Raw genomic sequence first — 24,232 nt, 5'->3', positions numbered from 1 at the left:
GCTCTACTTCTTGTAGTAGTGCTGAATAGCTACTGGTCTTTACCGTTTTCATCACCTTGGTACCTCTGAATCTCTGCATTAATTATTTGAAAAGCAAAACAAAAAATTAGCCCCAATGATGTTGTGCTAGTACCCTTCTCAGAACTGTGATTGAAATGAATGCGTGCCTTTTGAGTCTGAAATTTTTTATAGCAACAAATGAACCTTTGGTTAAGGTTCCATTGTCATTTCATGCATTGAAAGGTCACTCCTGGTTTATGGTGTACGGGTTTAAAGTTCGTTATGTTTTCTTCCCAAACCTTACAAGAAGCTCAGCTGTTTTGCAGTTAATGGCTACTTTTACAATGTGCTTGATCAAATAATATGAATAAGCAGCTTAAGAAAGAGCCAACCAATTCATTCTACAGCTACTGACAGAAATCCTAGAGCTAAATTGCAAAGATTATGAAATCTTCTTTAAATACTTCAAAGAGAAGCACAATGAAGATAAGGGATCCTGGCAAGATTAGCTGCAGCTGTCAGATTCTGAAAAATTAGGAATCAAATTTTGACACTTGTAATTGAATCATCCACCCTTCTAAGTGAGCCCAGGCAAACCTGTGATATTTTTAGAGCCTTTCAAATCACATTACACTCTTTAGAGTTCATAGCAGGACCTAAGGCCCCTAAAATTTCCCAGGAGATGGAACAAAACAGAATCAAATAAATTTGGCCCAATTCACTGTAATAGAAGTAGGGTGTTATATATGCAGTTTAGGTAATCCCACAATGTTAACCCAAAACGTGAAAACTTTTCATAGAAATTTTTTTTGAGAGTTAACTGCTTGGACAGCAGTTGAAATCCCCATTAGAGATATAGTAACAGCTGTGTGGTGGTGATTTGATTTATAACAGAAGCAGGGAGACCTTGGATGGTATGATTACCTGTGTTTCCCAGATGGATGTTCCTGTACCACAAGTTTCTATTAAGACAGATTTCTACTAGCATATATCATATTGCTTATTATAGACTCTCTCAAGAGAATCAGCAGTTAACTATCCACTACCATATGTGGGTAATTGCATTGTTTATGCTTGGCTTGGTGAGATTTTCTCATTTAAAGTTGAAAACATAGTACTAACAGGTTGGAAAAAGGTTTGAGTAGTATTTGTATGTCTATATATATTGCACTTGTTATGATGGGTGATTTGAAAAGACTAACATTTTAGCAGAAAACAAAAGTTGCTTTAAAACATTTTTTCATGCCTTAAAACAAATAGCAACTCTGAGACGAGACTTCAGGGAGTCCAAATGATTTATGACATGAAGCATGACTTAAAAGATGGCCTTTTCAGGTTTTCTGCAAGTCTGAATTCAGACAAAATAGGAACACTGACAAATGGGCCAAAAAAATTATGGCCATTTGGGCATATTCGTTCTACTCTTGAACAGTTGGTGTTATCCATTTCATACCTAGCTCTCTTGGGCCTATTTCTGTAGTTTTCTGTGCTTAAAAATCATTTGATGAAATACCTGACAAAGATGTGATTTAGTTAATAAGTGGAAAATAGCATGAATAGTGGACCAACAGGATTTGAGGACAGAAGTATTCATTCTATTCCAGTTTTTCTAACTTTCTGAACTTTGATGAGTTGTATTAATTTCTCTATAGGTTTCTTCCCTGTAAAAGGGGGAGTAGTATTTTTTAAAAATGGTTCTTTGTGGTTCTGGACAATATAAAGTACTTATTGTATAAAGTCTTCACAGCTAATTACTGTGAAAATAGTTTCACACCAGATATTGAGTTGGAAATTTGCAACAGGAGCAGAGATTCTTGTTTCCACATAAATATCCAGAATGATATCTGGAATCCAGTAATACTTTTGAGTTCCAGATAAGCTTGAAAAGCATTTGTAAATGGTTACATACTTAGGGAAATAAGCTGCCTTGTCCTTTTAAAAAGCTTGCCTAGATCATTACTATTAAAGGTTCTAAAACATATTAAATGGGTAAAGGAGAAAGAAGATCTGTCAAATACCATTTTGATCACAGAGGAGCTGAGTCTGTAAAATTGGTTCTGAAGTCAGAAGTAATTAAAACATTAATCTTACTGATCTCAGCATCTAAAATGATGGCTGCTCTTTCATAAATGACAAATTTAGATTACAAATGTGTATTGGACCAAATGATTAGTAATAACTGCTATAATGGGCCTTCCTGCACAATGGCAATCTTTATAGTTCACTTTCATGACAAATTTGCTTGATTGGCCTGCTATAGTGCACTATTGAAAACTTTTTCCTTAATATTCCAAGGATTTATTGCTTATCTCCTATGCCAGAGTTCCTTTAAAATATTTTTTTAACTTAAATATTTAAGAAATAAATCTCAAAGAATTCACTCATAACCCTACCTGCCCAACACAACAGCTATTTTTATTTCTTCATTCTCTCCCAATCTTGGTTCATAGACATACATACAAACATTTTACATAGTTGTACTCAGAGTATGTAGATTTGTAGTTTCTTGCAGTAGTGATTGTTCTGTTTTAGTTCTAAAGAGCATTGTGTCACACCTAGACCTTTACTCTTCTGTTTGTTCTAATCACTTGACATTTCCTTGTTTCTTAGTATTTAGAAGGAACAGTAAATTATCTCATTTTCTAGGTACTTTTTAACTGTGTTCAAACAAAATGACAGATATTATTAATCATTATCCATTATTCAATTTTTATAGAACTTTAGTACGTTTTATAGATCTTATTTAGAAACCTCCCCAAGGTCACTTTAAGTGGTGGGGTCAGGATTTGAAATCATGTTTCTCTGACAACACAGCCCGTTGGTCTCAACAACTCTCTGAACTGCTTCTGTGACCCTATTGTACTGCTCCTAGGACCTTTAATGATTAATTTATAAATTTGTGAATTTTTGCTCAGATAAGTTATTATTACACAGAATTATGAGTAAATTTAATTTTTAATACCCTAAGTCTATTCAAAATAAAATCTATCAGCTGTTAGGTTTTTGTTGGTGATGGGCTTTTTTGGGGTGGATTGTTCTTTTAATCATAATTGTTTAGATTAATACAAATATGTAGTTTAAAAAGTAAAACGGGGGGCCTCCCTGGTGGCACAGTGGTTAAGAATCTGCCTGCCAATGCAGGGGACACGGGTTCAAGCCCTGGTCCTGGAAGATCCCACATGCCGTGGAGCAGCTAAGCCCATGCACCACAGCTACTGAGCCTGCACTCTAGAGCCCGCAAGCCCCAACTACTGAGCCCACGCACCACAACCACTGAAGCCCGCGCGCCTAGAGCCCGTGCTCTGCAACAAGAGAAGCCACAGCAATGAGAAGCCCATGCATTGCGAGGAAGAGTAGCCCCCGCTTGCTGCAACTAGAGAAACCCCGTGCGCAGCAACGAAGACCCAACGCAGCCAAAAATAAATAAATAAAATAAATAAATTTATGGGAAAAAAAAGTAAAACGGTATCAATATTCTTATGTATGTCTCCCAGTGACTATGAGCAAGGGTTTTTCCAGGGTAGTGTTCCGTTTCTTACCTTTTTTCACAATATGACACTTAAAGAAAATGGTTATTGTTTAGCATACTGAGGTAAAAGGATAAGGCTGCTTATAGCTGAGGATTACTGGCTTTGGAGTTCTTTATAATATCTTGCACATCTTGGCACACCCATAATATTTGTGCCACATGAGTGTACTGGAGCATACCCCATTCAGGATGAACTGCTCTGGAACAGTGCTTCTCAAAGTGTGGTCTGAAGACCAGTTCTAGTCTACAAACTGTTAAGTTACTAAGCCACAACCATATAAATTCAGAGGAAGCATTTAGAAACGTTTATAGTAATTTGATATTGTATAGACATTTTTGTTATTTTATAAAAGTATCCAGTCCACAAATGGTTAGAAATTTTAAAAAACTGGTTCATCACCATAGCTAAGTGTGAGAAACCCTGCTGTTTGTGGGAGTGGAGTTGTTGGGGCATGGGGTGAACACAGGTCAACTTTAGTAGGTATGCCAAGTTGTCTTCCAATCTATTGTCCTAAATTATGTATCCCTCACTGTCAGTGGTGTATAGGTGTGCTATTTCCTCCACATCTTCAACAACACTTAGTATTGAGGGACTTTTTAATTTTGCTAATTGGGTGGGTATTACAATGTTATCTTATTGTGGCTTTAATTTGCATTACTAATTTGATTACAGATGAGGTCAAACGTCTTTTAATATGCTTATTGGCCATTTTGGATTTTCTTTTCTATGAAGTGACTATTCAAGTATTTTATCCATTTTTCTGTTGGATTATTTGCCTTTCTCTCATTGATTTGTAGGTTTAATTTATGTATTTTTGGATACAAATTCTTTATTGGATTAATGTGTTGTAAATATATTCTCCCAACTTGTGACTTACATTCTTAATATCTTAATATATATTTTGATGAACAAAAGTTCTCAATTTTCGCAAAGTCAAGTTTATCAACATCTGTTTTCAGTTTGTGCTTTTTTTGTGTTTTATTTAATAAATCCTTTACTATCTCAATAATCATAGTAATATTTTCCTATATTCTAGAGTTTTCATTCTGTCTTTCACATATAAGTCTGTAATCCAGTTGGAATTGATTTTTATGCATTATGAAGTAAGGGGTCCAATGATTGAATATTCTATTCTTTTTTTAAATTGAAGTATAGTTGTTAGTCTCAGTGTTAGTTTCAGTTGTACAGCAAAGTGATTCAGTTATGTATATATTTTTCAGATTCTTTTCCATTATAGGTTATTACAAGATATTAAATACATTTCCCTGTGCTATACAGTAAATCCATGTTATCTATTTTATATATAGTGGTGTGTACCTGTTAATTCCATAGTCCTAATTTACCATGCCCCCTTCCCCTTCAGTAATCATAAGTTTGTTTTCTGTGTCTACGAGTCTGTTTCTGGTTTGTAAATGAGTTCATTTGTATCATATTTTAGATTCCACATGTAAGTGATATCATATGATATTTGTCTTTCTCTGTCTGACTTACTTCACTTAGTATGATAATCTCTAGGTCCATCCATGTTGCTGCAAATGGTAGTATTTCATTCTTTGGTATTCATAGTATTTCATTCTATGGCTGAGTAATATTCCATCAGGTATATATACCGCATCTTCTTTATCCATTAATCTGTTGATGGACGCTTAGGTTGCGTCCATGTCTTGGCTATTGTAAATACTGCTGCTATGAACAGTGGGGTGCATGTGTCTTTTTGTTAAATTTTATTTATTTAGTTTTGGCTGCATTGGGTCTTCGTTGCTGTGTGTGGGCCCCCTCTAGCTGCAGTGAGCGGGGGAGCTACTCTTCGTTGCGGTGTGTGGGCCTCTCACTGCGGTGGCCTCTCCTGTTGCGGAGCACGGGCTCTAGGTGCGCGGGCTCAGCAGTTGTGGCTTGTGGGCTCTAGAGCACAGGCTCAGTAGTTGTGGCACACGGGCCTAGCTGCCCCGTGGCATGCGGGATCCTCCCGGACCAGGGCTTGAACCTGTGTCCCCTGCACTGGCAGGCGGACCCTCAACCACTGAGCCACTAGGGAAGCCCCATGTGTCTTTTTGAATCCTCTGGATATATACCCAGGAGTGGGATTGCTGGATCATATGGTAACTCTATTTTTAGTTTTTTATGGAACCTCCATACTGTTCTCCATAGTGGCTGCACCAATTTACATTCCCACCAACAGTGTAGGAGGGTTCCCTTTTCTCCACACCCTCTCCAGCATTTATTATTTGTAGACTTTTTTTTTTTTTTTTTTGCGGTACGTGGGCCTCTCACTGTTGTGGCCTCTCCCGTTGCGGAGCACAGGCTCCAGATGCGCAGGCTCAGAGGCCATGGCTCACAGGCCCAGCCACTCCACGGCATGTGGGATCTTCCCAGTCCGGGGCTCGAACCCATGTCCCCTGCATCGGCAGGCGGACTCTCAACCACGGCGCCACCAGGGAAGCCCCTATTTGTAGACTTTTTGATGATGGCCATTCTAACTGGTGTGAGATGATACTTCATTGTAGTTTTGATTTGCATTTCTCTAATAATTAGCGATATTGAGCATCTTTTCATGTGCCTGTTGGCCATCTGTATGTCTTCCTTAGAGAAATGTCTATTTAGGTCTTCTGCCCATTTTGTGATTGAATTTTTGTGTTTTTTAATATTGAGCTGTATGAGCTGTTTGTATATTTTAGAAATTAAGCCCTTGTCAGCTGCATCATTTGCAGATATTTTCTCCCATTCCATAGGTTGTCTTTTCATTTTGTTTATGGTTTCTTTTGCTGTGCAAAAGCTTATAAGTTTGATTAGGTCCCATTTGTTTCTTTTACTTCTTTTGCCTTGGGAGACTGAACTAAGAAAACATTGCTACAGTTTACGTCAGCGAATGTTTTGCCTATGTTCTCTTCTAGAAGTTTTACGGTGTCATGTCTTATATTTAAGTCTTTAAGCCATTTTGAGTTTATTTTTGTGTATGGTGTGAGGGCTGGGGTAATGCAGCTCTCCAGCTTTCCCAACACCACTTCCTGAAGAGATTGTCCCTTCTCCATTGTATATTCTTGCCTCCTTTGTTAAAGATTAATTGACCATAGGTGTGTGAATTTATTTCTGGACTCTCTATTCTGTTCTACTGATCCATATGTCTTTTTTTGTGCCAATACCGTGCTGTTTTGATTACTGTAGCTTTGTAGTATTGTCTGTAGTCTGGGAGGGTTATGCCTCCAGTTTAGTTCTTTTTCCTTAGGATTGCTTTGGCAATTCTGGATCCTTTGTAGTTCCACATAAATTTTAGGATTATTCTAGTTCTGTGAAAAATGTCATGGGTAATTTAATAGGGATCGCATTGAATCCGTAGATTGCTTTGGGTAGTATGGCCATTTTAACAATATTGATTCTTGCAATCCAAGAGCTTGGGATACCTTTCTGATTTTTGGAATCATCTTCAGTTTCCTTTTTCAATGTTTTATAGTTCTCAGCATATAGGTCTTTCACCTCCTTGGTTAGGTTTATTCCTAGGTTTTTTTTTTTTTTTGGATGTGATTTAATTTTATTTTCTTATTTATTTTATTTTATTTATTTGGCCGTACCACACGGCTTGTAGGATCTTAGTTCCCTGACCTGGGATTGAACCTGGCCCCTTGGCAGTGAAAGCGTGGAGTCCTAACCACTGGACTGCCAGGGAATTCCCTTGACATGATTTTAAACAGAATTTTTTTTTTTTTACTTTCTCTTTCTGATATTTCATTGTTAGTGTAAAGAAATACAACAGATTTCTGTATATTAATCTTGTGATATGCTACCTTGCTGAATTCACTGATGAGTTCTAATAATTTTTGTGTGAAGTCTTTGGGGTTTTCTATGTAGAGTATCATGTCACCTACATATAATGACAATTTTACCTCCTCCCTTCCAGTTTGGATACCTTTTATTTCTTTTTCTTGTCTGATTGCTGTGGCTAAGACTTCCAATACTATGTTGAATAAAAGTGGTGAGAGTGAGCATACTTGTTCCAGAATTTAGTGGGAAGTCTTTCAGCTTCTGGGTGTGGGTTTGTCATAAATGGGTTTATTAGATATGTCCCCTTCTATACCCACTTTGGTGAGAATTTTTTATCATGAATGGATATTGAATTTTATCAGATGCTTTTTCTACATCTATTTAGATGATCATGTGCTTTTGTCTTTTCTTTTGTTGATGTGGTGTTATCACATTGATTGATTTGCATATGTTGAACCATCCTTGCATCCCTGTAATGAATCCAACTTGATCATGGTGTATGATCCTTTTTACGTGTTGTAGGATTTGGTTTACTAATGAGTATTCTATTCTTTTTCCTCAGATTTATCATGCCAGCAATGTACATAAACAAAATCCCTTTGAGATCATTAATAAAGGGTTCCTAAGACCCAAAAGTTTGAAAATCACTATTACAGATCCACAAGAAAGGCTCCAATTAAAAAATGAGCCAAAGACAGGCATATCATTTTAAAAAATCCACACAAATGCACAATTAACATGGCAAAAAGTGAAGTTCCCTAATAAAGAAATGCAAACAAAATATAAGATACTATTCTGCTTATTAAATTGACAATTATAAACAGTACTATAAATAGCCTTTGAAGGGCAGTTTGGCAGAAGGTATCAAAACCCAATAAAAATTAAAAAAATAAAACTAAGTTAAAGGTAAAAAAAAATTTCCTTCTGACCATTTTTGGGAGTATGGCCTATAGAAATTATTAAGAATGTGTCTCAAGATTTAGCTTCAATATTTTTATCATGGTTGTTTTTTCAATAATCTGAAAGTTCAAAAATAACCTAAAATCCAAATGATAGTTAGAAAAAACTTCCAATGGAAGAAAATCATGGATAATGCATTTTTTCCCCTCTAATTCAGTCTAAGGTAATGGAACCCTTAGAGTGCTTTGATGGCCACCTATTGCTTAATTTTATGGAACTGTCATTAATCTGACCCTGACTCCCTTTCCCCTAGGTAGTTTGTCCAGTGAATGCCAAATAATAACCAATCAGCATAGAGCACATTGAGTAATCGGTAGGTTTGTTCTTTCACCAAAAACATTTATAGCTTTTAGCTTTTAAAAATAGTTCCAGAGCACAGCAAGATAGAGAAGGGGAAGATTGGCCTAGATAATACAGAGGATAGCAGATGAACAGGATTGATTTCATTTTGGGCACTTTGCCCAGGACACTTTTAATAGAACATATAGTTAGTCTGGGGATTCTGAATCGGTGGTTACGTCAGGCTTACACATTTATTCTTTAAAAGGAAAAATTGCAAGTAATTAGATTCTAGGTACATTGGTATGACTAAATTTTTTAAACTGTTTCTGTAATACAGCCGTTGATAATTTGCTTTTTGTGGGCTGGATTCCTTAATATTAAAACTAACTCAGTCATGAATAGAAAAATATTTTGAACTTCCTTCCTCTAAAACACGATGTGTTCCTCATTTCTTTCAAAGTTTAAGTCACGTTTAAAAAAGATGTCTAGGACTTCCCTGGTGGCGCAGTGGTTGAGAGTCCGCCTGCCGATGCAGGGCACATGGGTTTGTGCCCCGGTCCGGGAAGATCCCACATGCCGTGGAGCAGCTGGGCCCGTGAGCCATGGCCGCTGAGCCTGCGCGTCCGGAGCCTGTGCTCCGCAACGGGAGAGGCCAAAAAGATGTCTAAACTAGGAATTAGAGGGTTATTTTTATGTGAAGAATTTTTAATCTTACTATTTTTAAGGACTTTGTATATTCAGGAATCAATCAAGTCTTTAAGAAAAAAAAAACCTAAATTTTAGAAATGTTCTCCTTCCTATTTTGCTACCTTACAATTTATAATTACTGACCTTAGATTTAGCCTTTAAAATTAGGAGGTAAAATACCGTATGATAATAGAGCTTGCATTGGGATAGTGGCTTTGAGTGAATTTTTTCCGTTTTCTAAAATTTCAGTAATACATTCATTACTTTTATTATTTATAAAATTATTTATAACCCCCCCAATTATCCTTGTAAAGAATTGGGCATTTAAAAGGCTAAGATTATCAAAGAATTTTCTCATATTAGGTAATATGGAGGCTTACTTTTGTTTTGAAGTGATGAGTTTAAGTATAATAAGCCAGATTCTTACTATGGACATTTTAAAAATAATGTAGTTAATAAAAGTTTGGAGCAGAAAAAAATATTTTATGTAGTAAAAATTCTTAGTACTAATGGTACATAAGAGAAAGTGATTTTTTTTATGTGTTATGTTTCTGTTTCAGAAATACTAGAAAATTTTCACATTTGCTTCTCATATTGAGCAATACTTTTAATGAGCCAGTGCCTTGGGACCTTTACACCTGCTGTTTCCTCTACTTGGAATGCTCTTCCTTGCTTCTTTGTCCTTCCTCTAATGTATTCCTGCTACTTCAGTCTTGGCTTAAATTATTTTTGAGAAACTTGTCAAAACCCACCTCCCTAAAATCCAACCCCACATTTCCTACCTTCATCACAACCCAGTTTAAACTCCTGTTATTTATTCTCAGGGCCCCTTCACTGCTTCATAATGTTCACCATGGTTGTGAACATCAGTTCAATGTTTATTTCCCCCACTATTCCTTAAGCTTGATGAGGGCAGGACATGTGAGCATCTTGTTTAGCATTGTATTCTCTGCGTCTGGCACAGTGCCTAGTACATAATAGTTAATAAATAGTACTTGTCAAATGAATTCCTTTAAATATCCACTTCACTTGTTTTTCCAAACTCTTGTTGGTATTATTTAATAACAGAGTCTTTCCATTAGAGTAGTTGTAACTTTAATCTCATTAGTATGTAAACAGCTGAATTAAGCAACTATGAGTTCCCACTAATTTGGAATATTTTTAGCTTTTTAACATTTGGGATGAACTTCAGATGCTTCTTAGGGTATATGGTCACAGTACCTTTCTTAAATGATAAATAGTTGCTACAAGTGTTGACGATTCTGGTTGGCTATTTTAACCCCAGTAGATCCAGTGCCACCAAAATAGTACAGTACATAAGAGATATCATGATAAGACCACAACCAGAAATGGTCTTCTACTTCCTTCTTCTTCTTTTTTAATATTTATTTATTTATTTATTTTGGCTGCGCCAGATCTTAGTTGCGGCATGCAGACTTCTTAGTTGCAGCATGCATGTGGGATCTAGTTCCCTGGCCAGAGATTGAACCCCGGCCCCCTGCACTGGGAGCATGGAGTGTTACCCACCGAACCACCAGGGAAGTCCCTTCTTCTTCTTTTTAACCTTTTTACTTTTATAGTGTTGAAGTTTCTGTTTTCCTAATCCTTATTTGTAAAGCCCAAAATAAATAGCTTTTGTATAATGATTTACAGTGTTTAATGGGTCCAAAAAATAAAAACATACACAAAATATTTTAACTGAACAGTTAGTCTTTCCAACTTTTCTAATAAGACTAAGTTATTATTATGTACTTGTGACCCACATGTAGGATGGTAGAAAAGAAAATTTTTCTAATACACTGAGGTTATATATATTTAGCAACTACTTTTCTACTTATTAAACTACATGTTATGTTCTTTTACAGTTCAAACGATATGTCAGTAAACTTCGAAGCAAGAGTACAGTTTTCAAAAAGAAGCATCAGATAATAGCTGAATTTAAAGCTGAATTTGGTCTCTTGCAGAGGACAGAAGAACTTCTTAAGCAACGTCATGAAAATATTCAACATCAACTGGTAATAATACAGTGTTATCTGGGGGTTCCAAAAGTACAAATGCCAGGAGGTTTATAGGTTATAGCTTTTTACTGAGGTCATTGTTTTTATTAGAAAAACCATAAAATTATTCATTTTCTCTGATTAATTACAGAGATGACATAAAAGCTGATTTTTTGTATTTTACTGTAGCAGTAGGCACTAACTTTTTTATGTGTTCTGACTTTGGGGTAATTAATAGAAGTTGAATTCTATTAAGTAGGTTTTTCTTTTGGTTAGCTAGTTAATATGACCAAAATGATCATACCAAGAGATTGACTATAAAATAATTTATTTATCGTGGCCTGCTGGGCAGAAATCTAAGCAGCCACTTCCCTGGAGCTTTGGAAATAAGTATCCAGGGAGGGTTCTGTATGGAAGTTTGCCTGCAGGCTTGTTCCTTATGTATTTGTGCCTTGGTTGTCAGAAAAAAGTTAAACCCAGAGAAATCCCTCTAGCAGCAAAGCTATTCTCATCGTGGGTACCAGTTCCTCTGAGTTTTCTTGATTTGGCTTTTTTTTTTTCTTTTACCCATGGGGAAATGATTTCATCAGGATGTTGGCTTACCAGCTAGCAATAATCTGGTAGAGGTGAATGAAATTTGAACCAGTTGTAATTAGCTGGCAATATGAACTTTTCTGTCTCATGCTGTTGAATATTGTTTGCTTCTAGGGAACTTAAGATTGAAAATTTACAGTGCATCAAACATAGATTCTAACAGCACTAAACATAGATTGTAACAGCACTTTTAAAATTGATATGTAGTAACTGCATTATTGCTCACTTTAAAATATTTTCTCATTTTCATTGTGATTTCTTTGACCTATGGTCATTGCTTAAAACCAAACACTTGGGGGTTTTCTAGTTACCTTTCTGTTACTCATTTCTAGCTTATTTCCACTGTAACCAGGAAACATACTCTGTGATTTCAGTCCTTTGAAATTTTTGAATGTTGCATTATGGCCCAGCATGTGGTCTGTTTTGATCATTGTTCCATGTGCAGTTGAGAAGAATATATATTCTGCAGTTGTGGGGGATGGCATTCCATAAAAGTCAATTCAGTCCAGTATGTTTAACCATGATACTCAAATCTTCCATGTTTTTTTTTTTTTTAACATTGCTATTGGAGTATAATTGCTTTACAGTGGTATGTAGCTTCTGCTTTATAACAGAGTGAATCAGCTATACATATACATATATCCCCATATCTCCTGCCTCTTGTGTCTCCCTCCCACCCTCCCTATCCCACCCCTCTAGGTGCTCATAAAGCACGGAGCTAATCTCCCTGTGCTATGCGGCTGCTTCCCACTAGCTATCGATTTTACATTTGGTAGTGTATATATGTCCATGCCACTCTCTCACTTCATCCCAGCTTACCCTTCCCCCTCCCCGTGTCCTCAAGTCCATTCTCTACATCTGCGTCTTTATTCCTGTCCTGCCACTAGGTTCTTCAGAACCTTTTTTTTTTTTTTTTATGATTCCATATATATGTGTTAGCATACGGTATTTGTTTTTCTCTTTCTGACTTACTTCACTCTGTATGACAGACTCTAGGTCCATCCACCTCACTACAAATAACTCAATTTCGTTTCTTTTTATGGCTGAGTAATATTCCATTGTATATATGTGCCACATCTTCTTTATCCATTCATCTGTCAATGGATACTTAGGTTGCTTCCATGTCCTGGCTATTGTAAATAAAGCTGCAATGAACATTCTGGTACATGACTCTTTTTGAATTATAGTTTTCTCAGGGTATATGCCCAGTAGTGGGATTGCTGGGTTGTATGGTAGTTCTACTTTTAGTTTTTTAAGGAACCTTCATACTGTTCTCCATAGTGGCTATATCAATTTACATTCCCACTAACAGTGCAAGAGGGCTCCTTTTCTCCACACCCTCTCCAGCATTTATTGTTTGTAGGTTTTTTGATGATGGCCATTCTGACTGGTGTGAGGTGATACCTCATTGTAGTTTTCATTTGCATTTCTCTAATGATTAGTGATGTTGAGCATTCTTTCACGTGTTTGTTGGCTATCTGTATATCTTCTTTGGAGAAATGTCTATTTAGGTCTTCTGTCTATTTTTGGATTGGGTTGTTTGTCTTTTTGATATTGAGCTGCATGAGCTGCTTGTAAATTTTGGAGATTAATCCTTTGTCAGTTGCTTCATTTGCAAATATTTCCTCCCTTTCTGAGGGTTGTCTTTTTGTCTTGTTTATGGTTTCCTTTGCTGTGCAAAAGCTTTTAAGTTTCATTAGGTCCCATTTGTTTATTTTTGTTTTTATTTTCATTTCTCTAGGAGGTGGGTCAAAAAGGATCTTGCTGTGATTTATGTCATAGAGTGTTCTGCCTATGTTTTCCTCTAAGAGTTTTATAATGTCTGGCCTTACATTTTGGTCTTTAATCCATTTTGAGTTTATTTTTTGTGTATGGTGTTAGGGAGTGTTCTAATTTCATTCTTTTACGTGTAGCTATCCAGTTTTCCCAGCACCACTTATTGAAGAGGCTGTCTTTTCTCCATTGTATATTCTTGCCTCCTTTATCAAAAATAAGGTGACCATATGTGTGTGGGTTTATCTCTGGGCTTTCTATCCTGTTCCATTGATCTATATTTCTGTTTTTGTGCCAGTACCATACTGTCTTGATTACTGTAGCTTTGTAGTATAGTCTGAGGTCAAGGGGCCTGATTCCTCCAGCTCCATTTTTCTTTCTCAAGATTGCTTTGGCTATTCGGGATCTTTTTGTTTCCATACAAATTGTGAAATTTTTTTGTTCTAGTTCTGTGAAAAATGCCATTAGTAGTTTGATAGGGATTGCATTGAATCTGTAGATTGCTTTGGGTAGTATAGTCATTTTCACAATGTTGATTCTTCCAGTCCAAGAACGTGGTATATCTCTCCATCTGTTTGTATCATCTTTAATTTCTTTCATCAGTGTCTTACAGTGTTCTGCATACAGGTCTTTTGTCTCCCTAGGTAGGTTTATTCTTAGGTATTTTATTTTTATTGCAATGGTAAATGGGAGTATTTCCTTAATTTCTCTTTCAGATTTTTCATCATTAGTGTATAGGAATGCAAGAGATTCCTGTGCATTAATTTTGTATCCTACTACTTTACCAAATTCATTGATTAGCTCTAGTAGTTTTCTGATAGCGTCTTTAGGATTCTCTCTGTATAGTATCATGTCATCTGCAAACAGTGACAGCTTTACTTCTTCTTTTCTGATTTGGATTCCTTTTATTTCTTTTTCTTCTCTGATTGCTGTGGCTAAAACTTCCAAAGCTATGTTGAATAATAGAATAATAGTGGTGAGAGTGGGCAACCTTGTCTTGTTCCTGATCTTAGTGGAAATGGTTTCAGTTTTTCACCATTGAGAACGATGTTGGCTGTGGGTTTGTCATATATGGCCTTTATTATGTTGAGGTGAGTTCCTTCTATGCCTACTTTCTGGAGGGTTTTTATCATAAATGGGTGTTGAATTTTCCAAAGCTTTTTCTGCATCTCTTGAGATTATCGTATGGTTTTTATCCTTCAATTTGTTAATACGATGTATCACATTGATTGATTTGTGTATATTGAAGAATCCTTGGATTCCTGGGATAAACCCCACTCGATCATGGTGTTTGATCCTTTTAATGTGCTGTTGGATTCTGTTTGCTAGTGTTTTGTTGAGGATTTTTGCATCTATGTTCATCAGTGATACTGGCCTGTAGTTTTCTTTCTTTGTGACATCTTTGTGTAGTTTTGGTATCAGGGTGATGGTGGCCTCGTAGAATAAGTTTGGGATTGTTCCTACCTCTGCTATATTTTGGAAGAGTTTGAGAAGGATAGGTGTTAGCTCTTCTCTAAATATTTAATAGAATTCACCTGTGAAGCCATCTGGTCCTGGGCTTTTGTTTGTTGGAAGATTTTTAATCACAGTCTAATTTTCAGTGCTTGTGATTTGTCTGTTTATATTTTCTATTTCTTCCTGGTTCAATCTTGGAAGGTTGTGCTTTTCTAAGAATTTGTCCATTTCCTCCAGGTTGTCCATTTTATTGGCATATAGTTGCTTGTAGTAATCTCTCATGTTCCTTTGTATTTCTGCAGTGTCAATTGTTACTTCTCCTTTTTCATATCTAATTCTATTGATCTGAGTGTTCTCCCTTTTTTTCTTGATGAGTCTGGCTAATGGTTTATCAATTTTGTTTATCTTCTCAAAGGACCAGTTTTTAGTTTTATTGATCTTTGCTATTGTTTCCTTCATTTCTTTTTCATTTATTTCTGATCTGATCTTTATGATTTCTTTCCTTCTGCTAACTTTGGGGGTTTTTTTGTTCTTCTTTCTCTATTTGCTTTAGGTGTAAGGTTAGGCTGTTTATTTCAGATGTTTCTTGTTTCTTGAGGTAGGATTGTATTGCTATAAACTTCCCTCTTCAAACTGCTTTTGCTGCATCCCATAGGTTTTGGGTTGTCGTGTTTTTATTGTCATGTATTTCTAGGTATTTTTTGATTTCCTCTTTGATTTCTTCAGTGATCTCTTGGTTATTAAGTAGTGTATTGTTTAGCCTCCATGTATTCATGTTTCTATTTATATTTTCATCTGCTTATTCCATCAGTTATTGAAAAAGATGTTTTAGAATATCTATGATCTTTTTCCTTTTAGTTCCATCAGTTTTTGCTTTACATCTTTTCTTAAGCTGGGTTCCTTAGAAGCAGAGCCTGAGAGGGGAATACTTGGTGCAAATGATTTACTGAGGGAGGGAGTACCTTCAGAAGAAAGGGAATGAGGGAAACAGATGGAGCAGCAGAAAAAAGCCAAGCAAGGATGTATTCCCGACTGAAAACAGCTTCATTTAGATCCCATGAGGAACTCTGGAGCACGCATTGCACCATGGAGTTGGTTCCACCTTGAGGCAAGGGCGCTGGCCTTTTATACTCCCATATCAGTCAGTCATTGGCTATTGCACGGTATAACCTTCTAGATGAGGCAGCCCCCATTGGGCTAAGGGCATGTTCTAGAGAAGGGGACATCTGTGAGCCATTAGCAGTCAACACTCATTGCAGCTTGCAGATGAGGTTTGAGTAGCGCACCAACAGCATTCACTATAAGCCACCCCTTGTACTCCTGAGATCTACTTGCTTCTCACATTAAAGTCACTCCATCCTGGTATAGTTTATATAGGATTACAGTTGGTCAAAATTTCTAGGAAAACAGGAGGGTGAGGAGGACAAATTAAAACTCTCTTTGCTTCATTTGGTCCCAAGGACATAATTGATACTCAATATCTCCTTCCTCTACCATCCATCCTAGATTCCCCACACCTAGATTCCCCACCCCACACCTGTGGCTAGCACCTCCAGTGGTCTATCAGGGGTCCCCAACTCCCGGGCCATAGACCGGTGCTGGTCTGCAGCCTGTTAGGAACTGGGCTGCACAGCAGGAGGTCAGCAGTAGGCGAGCCAGCAATGCTTCATCTGCCGCTCCCCGTCACTGGCATTACTGCCTGAACCATCCCCCCAACCCCCACCCTCCGCCGTCTGTGGAAAAATTGTTTTACACGAACCTGGTCCCTGGTGCCAAAAAGGTTGGGACTGCTAGATGACTCACTTGGTGGGATGACTCAGTCCCTCATCCTTAAGAGGTATGAGATTCTAGTACAATGCCCTTATCAGGCTGTGGTTGGTAAACTTACCCATTTACTGTTAAAACTGGGCATGAGAGTACCAAGATATGCCCTAATGGATCACCTGAATGCCAAACTTATTCCTATCTGTCCCTCATTATATAACAGCATCTGTATACCCTTAAAATATTCTGCCAATAAATCGCTCTTTTCTTTGCCTGCTGGTCTGTGGGCATGAGGAGCCCAAGTGACAAGATGGTAGGCAGAGCATTAAGTTTAAAGGGCTTCTCAATGTGCCTTCCGGTGGAAGCATGTGCCTTACGGAAACCAGAACATTTATACCCATAGAGCCTAAAGTTGTCAAGAAGGGAAGCATAATTCCCTGTGGATGAGTAGGAATTCTGGTGAGTGATAACACTCATACTTTCATCTCATGGTTCCAAGACCCATGTATTTTTGGGTCTTTGGATCTATTTGGAACCCAACACCATGTAATGGGCATTGGTTTAAGATATACACTCCATCATGAAGAATAGAACTTATCTTCACAGGCCATGAATTCCAAGCTGGCACCTTAGCTTTACGTTCATAGGGCCCTTCCACTATTCAGTCAGGCCATTAGCTCTCTGGATGGTGTGTGGTACAGTGACTGAATCCTGTGGTCATGTTCCCATCGCCATACCTACTTTGCCATAAAGTAGGTCCCTTGGTCTCAGGTGATATTATGTGGGATTCCACATCAGTAGACCAGACATTCTGAGCCTTTGGATAGTGGTGCTGCCTAAAGCACTGTGGGCAAGAAAAGCAAACCCTTACTCACAATATGGGTCAGTCTCATTCAGGATGAAGTGTTGTTCTTTTCAAGGTAGAAAGAATCTGGTGTTATCAAATTGCCACTAAGTAGATGATCAGTTTCCTCAAGGGATGATTCCATACCCAGAATTCAGGATTGGTCTGTGTTGCCGCCAGCTCAGACACTTGGCAGTAGCATTAGCTAGATGAGCATTAGTGAGAGAGCCCATGTTATTTGGTCCATACTTAGCCTCCATCTCTGCCAACATAGCCATTCTGTTCATGAGCCCATTGTCCACACACTGGGTGGCCAATGACAGAGGCTGGCTGACATCTACTGTCAGCCTTTTTGGCCTTTTTGGAAAGGCCAAATCATCCTTTCCACTCGGCTGCTGAGTGCCTCTTCTACTGTGGACATTGTCCAGTGGCCATATACATGTGATGAAGAGATCTTCACACTTAGTGTTAACTCTTATAGCTCAATCCAGATGCCTCTTCCCGAGACCTCCTTGTCCCCAGTCATTTAGTCTTGCTATCTTGCTTCCTCCAGGCCCCTGACCCAACAAGCTAAGCCATTTGCCACTGCCCAGAAGATAAAAGATAATCTGGGGTTTTAAGGTTCTCAAGTGAGCCTATCCAGTTATCCCCATTTCAGACTCAGCACCCTGTCCCTTCCCTGTCAGAGCCCTGACTTTGACATAGGACATATTCAGCCTTCTCTGAAGTTTTGCCAGTCTTACAATTTAAGTCCTGTCCATGGTTTTCAGCTCTCTCTGCCTCATAGCCACAGGAAATGAGGGTTTCTTTAAAGCTCCTAAGGAGGTTCTCTGACTTATCACTTTGCTTTAAATTACTGATTAATGGATTTGAGCCTGTCATTTGAGCTTAGCAACAGCCACCCCAATTTCATAGTCCTTATAGTTACGATTTCTTCATGCTTCTCGAACACCAACAACACTGTACCAGCTAGTATGTTCCTGTGATAGTTCAGGTCCTCCAAGAAGCATACGCCCAGATTGGATTAGATGTACAAGAGATTTATTGGAGGAAGCCTTTGTGAAGGGTAAAGGGAATTGAGCAGCAGGCGGCAGGGAAAGCCTTTAGGCTCTAAATGCCTTTAGGCTGTTCTGTGAAGGAAGAAGAAGGAAGGAGGATTGGAGAGGAAGAGCCTTAGGCTGTAAGCACAGTTTTAAGGACGTTTTGGTTGGGATGATGGGGAGTTCCTGAGCCAGTCACCAATTAGAGGAGTTCCCTGTCAGGCAGGAATGGGTCAGCCTCTGGCTGGGAACAGCCTGGGGGAAGCATGGCCTTGGTGTGAACGTGATGGTGGATCCAGAGGGGCAGCAGTTATGGCTGTCAGTCAACTTTGTTCCTCTCAGCAAACTCTCTTGAAGGAGATTCAAGCCTTCCATTGTCATGCCCACCATAATCCCTTCCACCTATATTCTGCCCTAGTTCACCAGTCTTAGCAATTGTACTGCTATAACATGCCTAGGACTAACGATACTCTGCTTGCCCCCAATGATAGGGCTCTCAGTTCCATTCACCTAGGGAGTGATCCTACCTTAGAAGCCCATCCTTGTAGTTTGGTCAGGTTCTCTAGAAGCAGAACCTGAAACAAGAATTCTTATTCCTCCTCATATGAATAATTCAGTGAGTGCTCTTAGGAAAAAAGATGAAGCAAGAGGAAAAAGTGGATTCAGTTGGAGTCCAATTTCATTCTGATTGCATAAGGAGCTCTGGAGCATAAATTGCATCACAGAGTTGGTCTCATCTTTAGGCAAGAGGGCTACCACTTTGGACCCCTGTGTCAGTCAGTAATTTGCTATGGACCCTCTTACTACCACCCAAGAAGTGGTGTGATACAGTTCCTGTTAAACCAGGGGTACACTTTGAAGAAGGGACAGCTGTAGACCATCAAAATACCAATTCTCACAACAGCTACGGGATGGGTACCCTGACACAATAAACAGATCAGGGCAGAGCACCCACTGTATCCACTGAAAATATCCTGAGATTAGTCCATACAGATTCATTTTAGTTATCTTCCTATTGGCAGTGTTTGACATAGTTCATAACTCCCTCTTCCTGTAAAATTTTTCTTTACTTGTCTTCTAGCACACTGCACTCTCCTTGTTTTTCCCTTACTAACACTCCTGTTCCTACTCCATGGTGGATTTCTTCTCATTTCTCCAAAGCCTAGGTGTTTGAGTTCCCCAGGCTTAGGCCTTGGATCTCTTCTCTACCCTCACTCCCTTGGTGATCTTATTCTCTTATGGCTTTAAAGATATTGTCTATGCAGACAACTCACAAATTTGTATCTCCAGTTGCTTCTCAAATTTCAGTCTTGTATATGCAACATCTTGAACTCTCTTGGATTTCTGCTAGAGATTTCAGATTTGTAACATGTCCAAAACTAAACTTCTGATCTTTACTACTCCCTCACCTGTTCCTCCCAAGTCCTCCTCATCTCAACAAATGGGCGCTCCATCCTCTCAGTTCTTCAGTATAAGTTTATAACGTATAAAGGAACGTAATTATTGTTGAAGTCAATAAAGATTGTTCTTTAGGATTTAAACTACTTTATTTACGACTTTATTGTTACCTATTAAATCTATATACTTATTATGGAATCATCAAGGTTTTGACACCCATTTTGTGGACCCCATTTTTTACACCTATTTTATTCTTTACTTTTAGCAAACTATTGAGGAGAAAAAGGGTATATCTGGATATAGTTACACCCAAGAAGAGCTAGAAAGAGTATCCGCCCTGAAGAGTGAAGTTGATGAAGTGAAAGGACGAACACTGGATGACATGTCTGAAATGGTGATTACACAGGCTTTGTTTGTTTATTTGTTTTATGGTCTACCTCTGAGGCAGATATTTTGTGTTCTGTTTTCAGTGAAGCATTCAAATTTTCATTTCTGCACATTGTTTTCTTTACATTCTTTCACCTTTTTCCATTCTAATGAGGTTGTAAAGAGGTTGTTCAATTTTGTGGTTTTTGAAGTGTGTAAAAGTTACATAGCATTGGGAATTACCTGGCAGTCTAGTGGCTAGGACTCTGTGCTTCCATTGCAGGAGGCTCGGGTTCGGTCCCTGGTCAGGGAACTAAGATCCCGCATGCTGCACAGCTCAGCCAAAAAAAAAAAGTTACATGGTATTAAAGAAATATTTAAGATAAAAAACAAGTTTCCCCAAATCATGCTACTTAAATTAATACAATTATTTCATTTTTGTGTATGTCCTTAGTATCTTTCTGTATTCAGGACTGCTATTCAGCCAGAATGCACAGATACAGCTTCATCAGGCATTAAAATGTTGAAATCTTTCACTACTTATTGGTAAATAGCTGCTGCCCCAAACTCTCAGAGTACCCACCTCCACCTGTCTTGTCCACATTGGTCCCAGAACCCTCTGGATTTCACCACATTCTAACTCCTATAAAGATGAACATTTAGTACAGCAGAGGCCTCCAAGACCCTGTTCATCTCTATGGCTGGTGTCCATTCTGATTGGTCATTACTTATGCCTTTTGGGTTATTAATTATCTTGAATATCACTTCATCTATGTTTATGTGTATTTTATATAACCTACATAATTGTATACTTTTTACATAATACAAAGCTGTATAAAGGCAACTTTGTAATTTGTTTTAGTTATTCAGTACTAGATTGTAAATATTTTCCCATAATGGTTTGCAGTTTTAATAATTGACATTTTGAAGAGTTAAATGATATTCCTTCTTATTGAGGAATCACTACTTACTAAATGAGTTCCCCATTGTTTGACATTGAAGTAATTTATAGTTTTTTTCACTCATATAACACTTCAATAAATACCTTTATGGTATTTTTGTTCTTTTGAGTTCTTTTCTTAGATGTCATATATTTTGTTTAAATGACAGGTGAAAAGACTAAATTCTCTGGTATCTGAAAAGAAATCAGCTCTAGCTCCAGTTATAAAAGAACTACGACAATTGCGTCAGAAATGTCAAGTAAGTGAATTTAATTTTGTGATACTTTTTTTTTAAACATTTTTATTGGAGTATAATTGCTTTACAATGGTGTGTTAGTTTCTACTTTATAACAAAGTGAATCAGCTATACATATATCCCCATATCTCCTCCCTCTTGCATCTTCCTCCCACCCTCCCTGTCCCACCCCCCTAGGTGGTAATTTTGTGATACTTTTAATACTCTCTCTTGTTCAGCTGTATTAGTTAGAATCCCAAATATTTTACTTGGGTAATTTCTGGAAATAAATTATTATTTTTTATATGATTCTGCAGAAGAGAATAATAATGTGACCTACAACAGTTTTTGTTTAATTTATGCTGTTTGTTTTGTCATAAATTTTGGGCGGGGGCAGGGGAGAGGAGGAGAGGAAGGAGTTTAAGCTAAAATCACAAGTGCAGCCAAATGAGATTTTTGCTTTAAATCATACTCATGTCAGAGTTATGAAGTCACATTCTTCTGTGGCCAGGTAAAAGTTCAGAGTCTGCCAACGAGTGGTGACAAGTTAATGTTAGATTAATGAACTTGCTTTGCTAGGGAGCAGGGTGGGGGGCAAACCATGATGGCTTATGATTAAGTGAGGAAATACAGTTACTTGGAAGCTAATTCCAGGCACTGCTTTAAAGATAAACTGTGAGAAGGTAAATGCCCTCCACAAATCCAGATAAGGTGGCCTTCGCCGTTTGTCCTTAACAATTGTTATTTTATCGTTCTCCACGTAGTAATTTTAGGTTTGAATGTGAGCTGTACTGCATGTGCCTAAGGATGGAACTATAAAACTCTTCATGAATGCCATCTATCAGAGTTAGAGAAGCAGAGTGAGAAATCACATGGACTTTGAAATCAGATGGATATTGTTTCCTTTTTTATAGAAAATGCCATGGAGTCTGAGACAGGTTGAGTGACTTATCCAAAGAGAGAAGTAGGAAGTGAGAGAGTTGGGGCTTGACTCTAGCATCTCTAGCATCTTATTTTAAATCTTCTGCTTATTTCATTATACACTCCTGCTGCCACGAAAGAAATGGAAGAGACAAGTCCCTGTTCTCTGGGGTTCATACTGTCATAGGTGAGAGGGAACAAACACATGAGGAAATTAGGAAAAATAAAAGATAACCCAACCTAAGAACAATATAGAAAAAATATAATCAGGATCATATACTTAACTGATAAGGAAAAGGGAAGGAAATGAAGGAAATAAGGAAATGAAATGATTGTCAGGAAAGGAAGATTTCAGAATGGAGATTTTTTTTTTTTTTTTTTTTTTTTTTTTGCGGTACGCTGGCCTCTCACTGTTGTGGCCTCTCCCGTTGCGGAGCACAGGCTCCGGACGCGCAGGCTCAGCGGCCATGGCTCACGGGCCCAGCTGCTTCGCGGCATGTGGGATCTTCCCGGACCGGGGCATGAACCCGCGTCCCCTGCGGACCGGGGCATGAACCCACGTCCCCTGCATCGGCAGGCGGACTCTCAACCACTGCGCCACCAGGGAAGCCCCCAGAAAGGAGATTTTTGAGCAGGGTTTTCAGATTGAGGACATCAAGGATTGTTTTCATGGGTACGTTCTAAAGAATTGATTTTCTTAATGCTTTTCTTGAGTCAGCAACTTACAGACAAAAGGGAACACTTATATGTATTTCTGGTGATGGTAAAATTTCTCCCTAATGGTAAAAGTAAAATATATAATAAAATAAGATATAGTAAAATAAATCTGTTTGTAAATACAGGCATACTTCATTGTATTACATTTTTTACAAATTAAAGGTTTGTAGCAACCCTGTGTCAAGTAAGTCTGTCAGTGCCATTTTTCCAACAACATTTGCTTACTTCGTGTCTCTGTGTCACATTTTGGTAACTCTTGCAATATTTCAAACTTTTTCTTTATTATATATTTGTTATGGTAATCTGTGCTCAGTGATCTTTGATGTTACTATTGCAAAAAGATTGACTTGCTGAAGACTCAGATGGTGGTTAGCATTTTTTAGCAATAAAGTATTTTAAAATATACACATTTTTAGACATAATGCTATTACACACTTAATAGACTACAGTATAGTGTAAACATAAGTTTTATATGTACTGGGAAACCAAAAAATTCATGTGATTCGCTTTATTGCAATATTCACTTTTTTGCAGTGGTCTGGGGCAGAACCCACAATATCTCTAAGGTATGCCTGTAGTTCTTTTATTAAGTCCATTTACATTTTAAATGAGGAGTTTTATTGAAAGGATATTTAGAACATTAAAGGAAATATGCTGTTTTAGAAATCCAAGGATCAGAACTATAGTCTCTCTGGAGCAGGTAGAGGTACTATACTTCTCTACCGAGCATTTTGGCTCAGGGAAGCTTCAGGAACCTTAGCAGGAGCTTGTGGATAATGATGATGAATGTGATAGTAATAGCATTTATCAAGTGCTTTCTGTGTGCCAGGCACTGTTACATTACTCATTCAGGCCTCGTAACCACCCAGTTAGATAAACCACCCTTTACACAGAGGAGCAAATAAAGGTACAGAGGGGTAAAGGACTTGCCCAAGGTTACACAGCTGGTAAATGGCAGAGCCAAGTTCTTCA

General features: G+C 37.9%; 1 protein-coding gene across 8 annotated transcripts in view; it reads left to right on the top strand.

Annotated features, from left to right (window-relative positions):
• The window catches only part of IFT81 (intraflagellar transport 81), a 144,933-nt gene that overhangs the window by 98,283 nt on the left and 22,418 nt on the right, over positions 1 to 24,232 (top strand). For all 8 annotated transcript variants that reach the window (XM_049698444.1, XM_049698445.1, XM_049698443.1 and 5 more), the window contains 3 exons: positions 11,081 to 11,230; positions 20,346 to 20,474; positions 21,557 to 21,646. In XM_049698444.1, coding sequence (XP_049554401.1) covers positions 11,081 to 11,230; positions 20,346 to 20,474; positions 21,557 to 21,646 — 369 coding nt within the window. The remainder of the gene's footprint in view (positions 1 to 11,080; positions 11,231 to 20,345; positions 20,475 to 21,556; positions 21,647 to 24,232) is intronic.

This window comes from Orcinus orca, chromosome 15 (assembly GCF_937001465.1).
Source record: "Orcinus orca chromosome 15, mOrcOrc1.1, whole genome shotgun sequence".
NCBI classification, from domain to species: Eukaryota; Metazoa; Chordata; class Mammalia; order Artiodactyla; family Delphinidae; genus Orcinus; species Orcinus orca.
The sequence above is the reverse complement of the archived record's forward strand: the minus strand, read 5'-3'. Positions and strand labels throughout refer to the sequence as shown.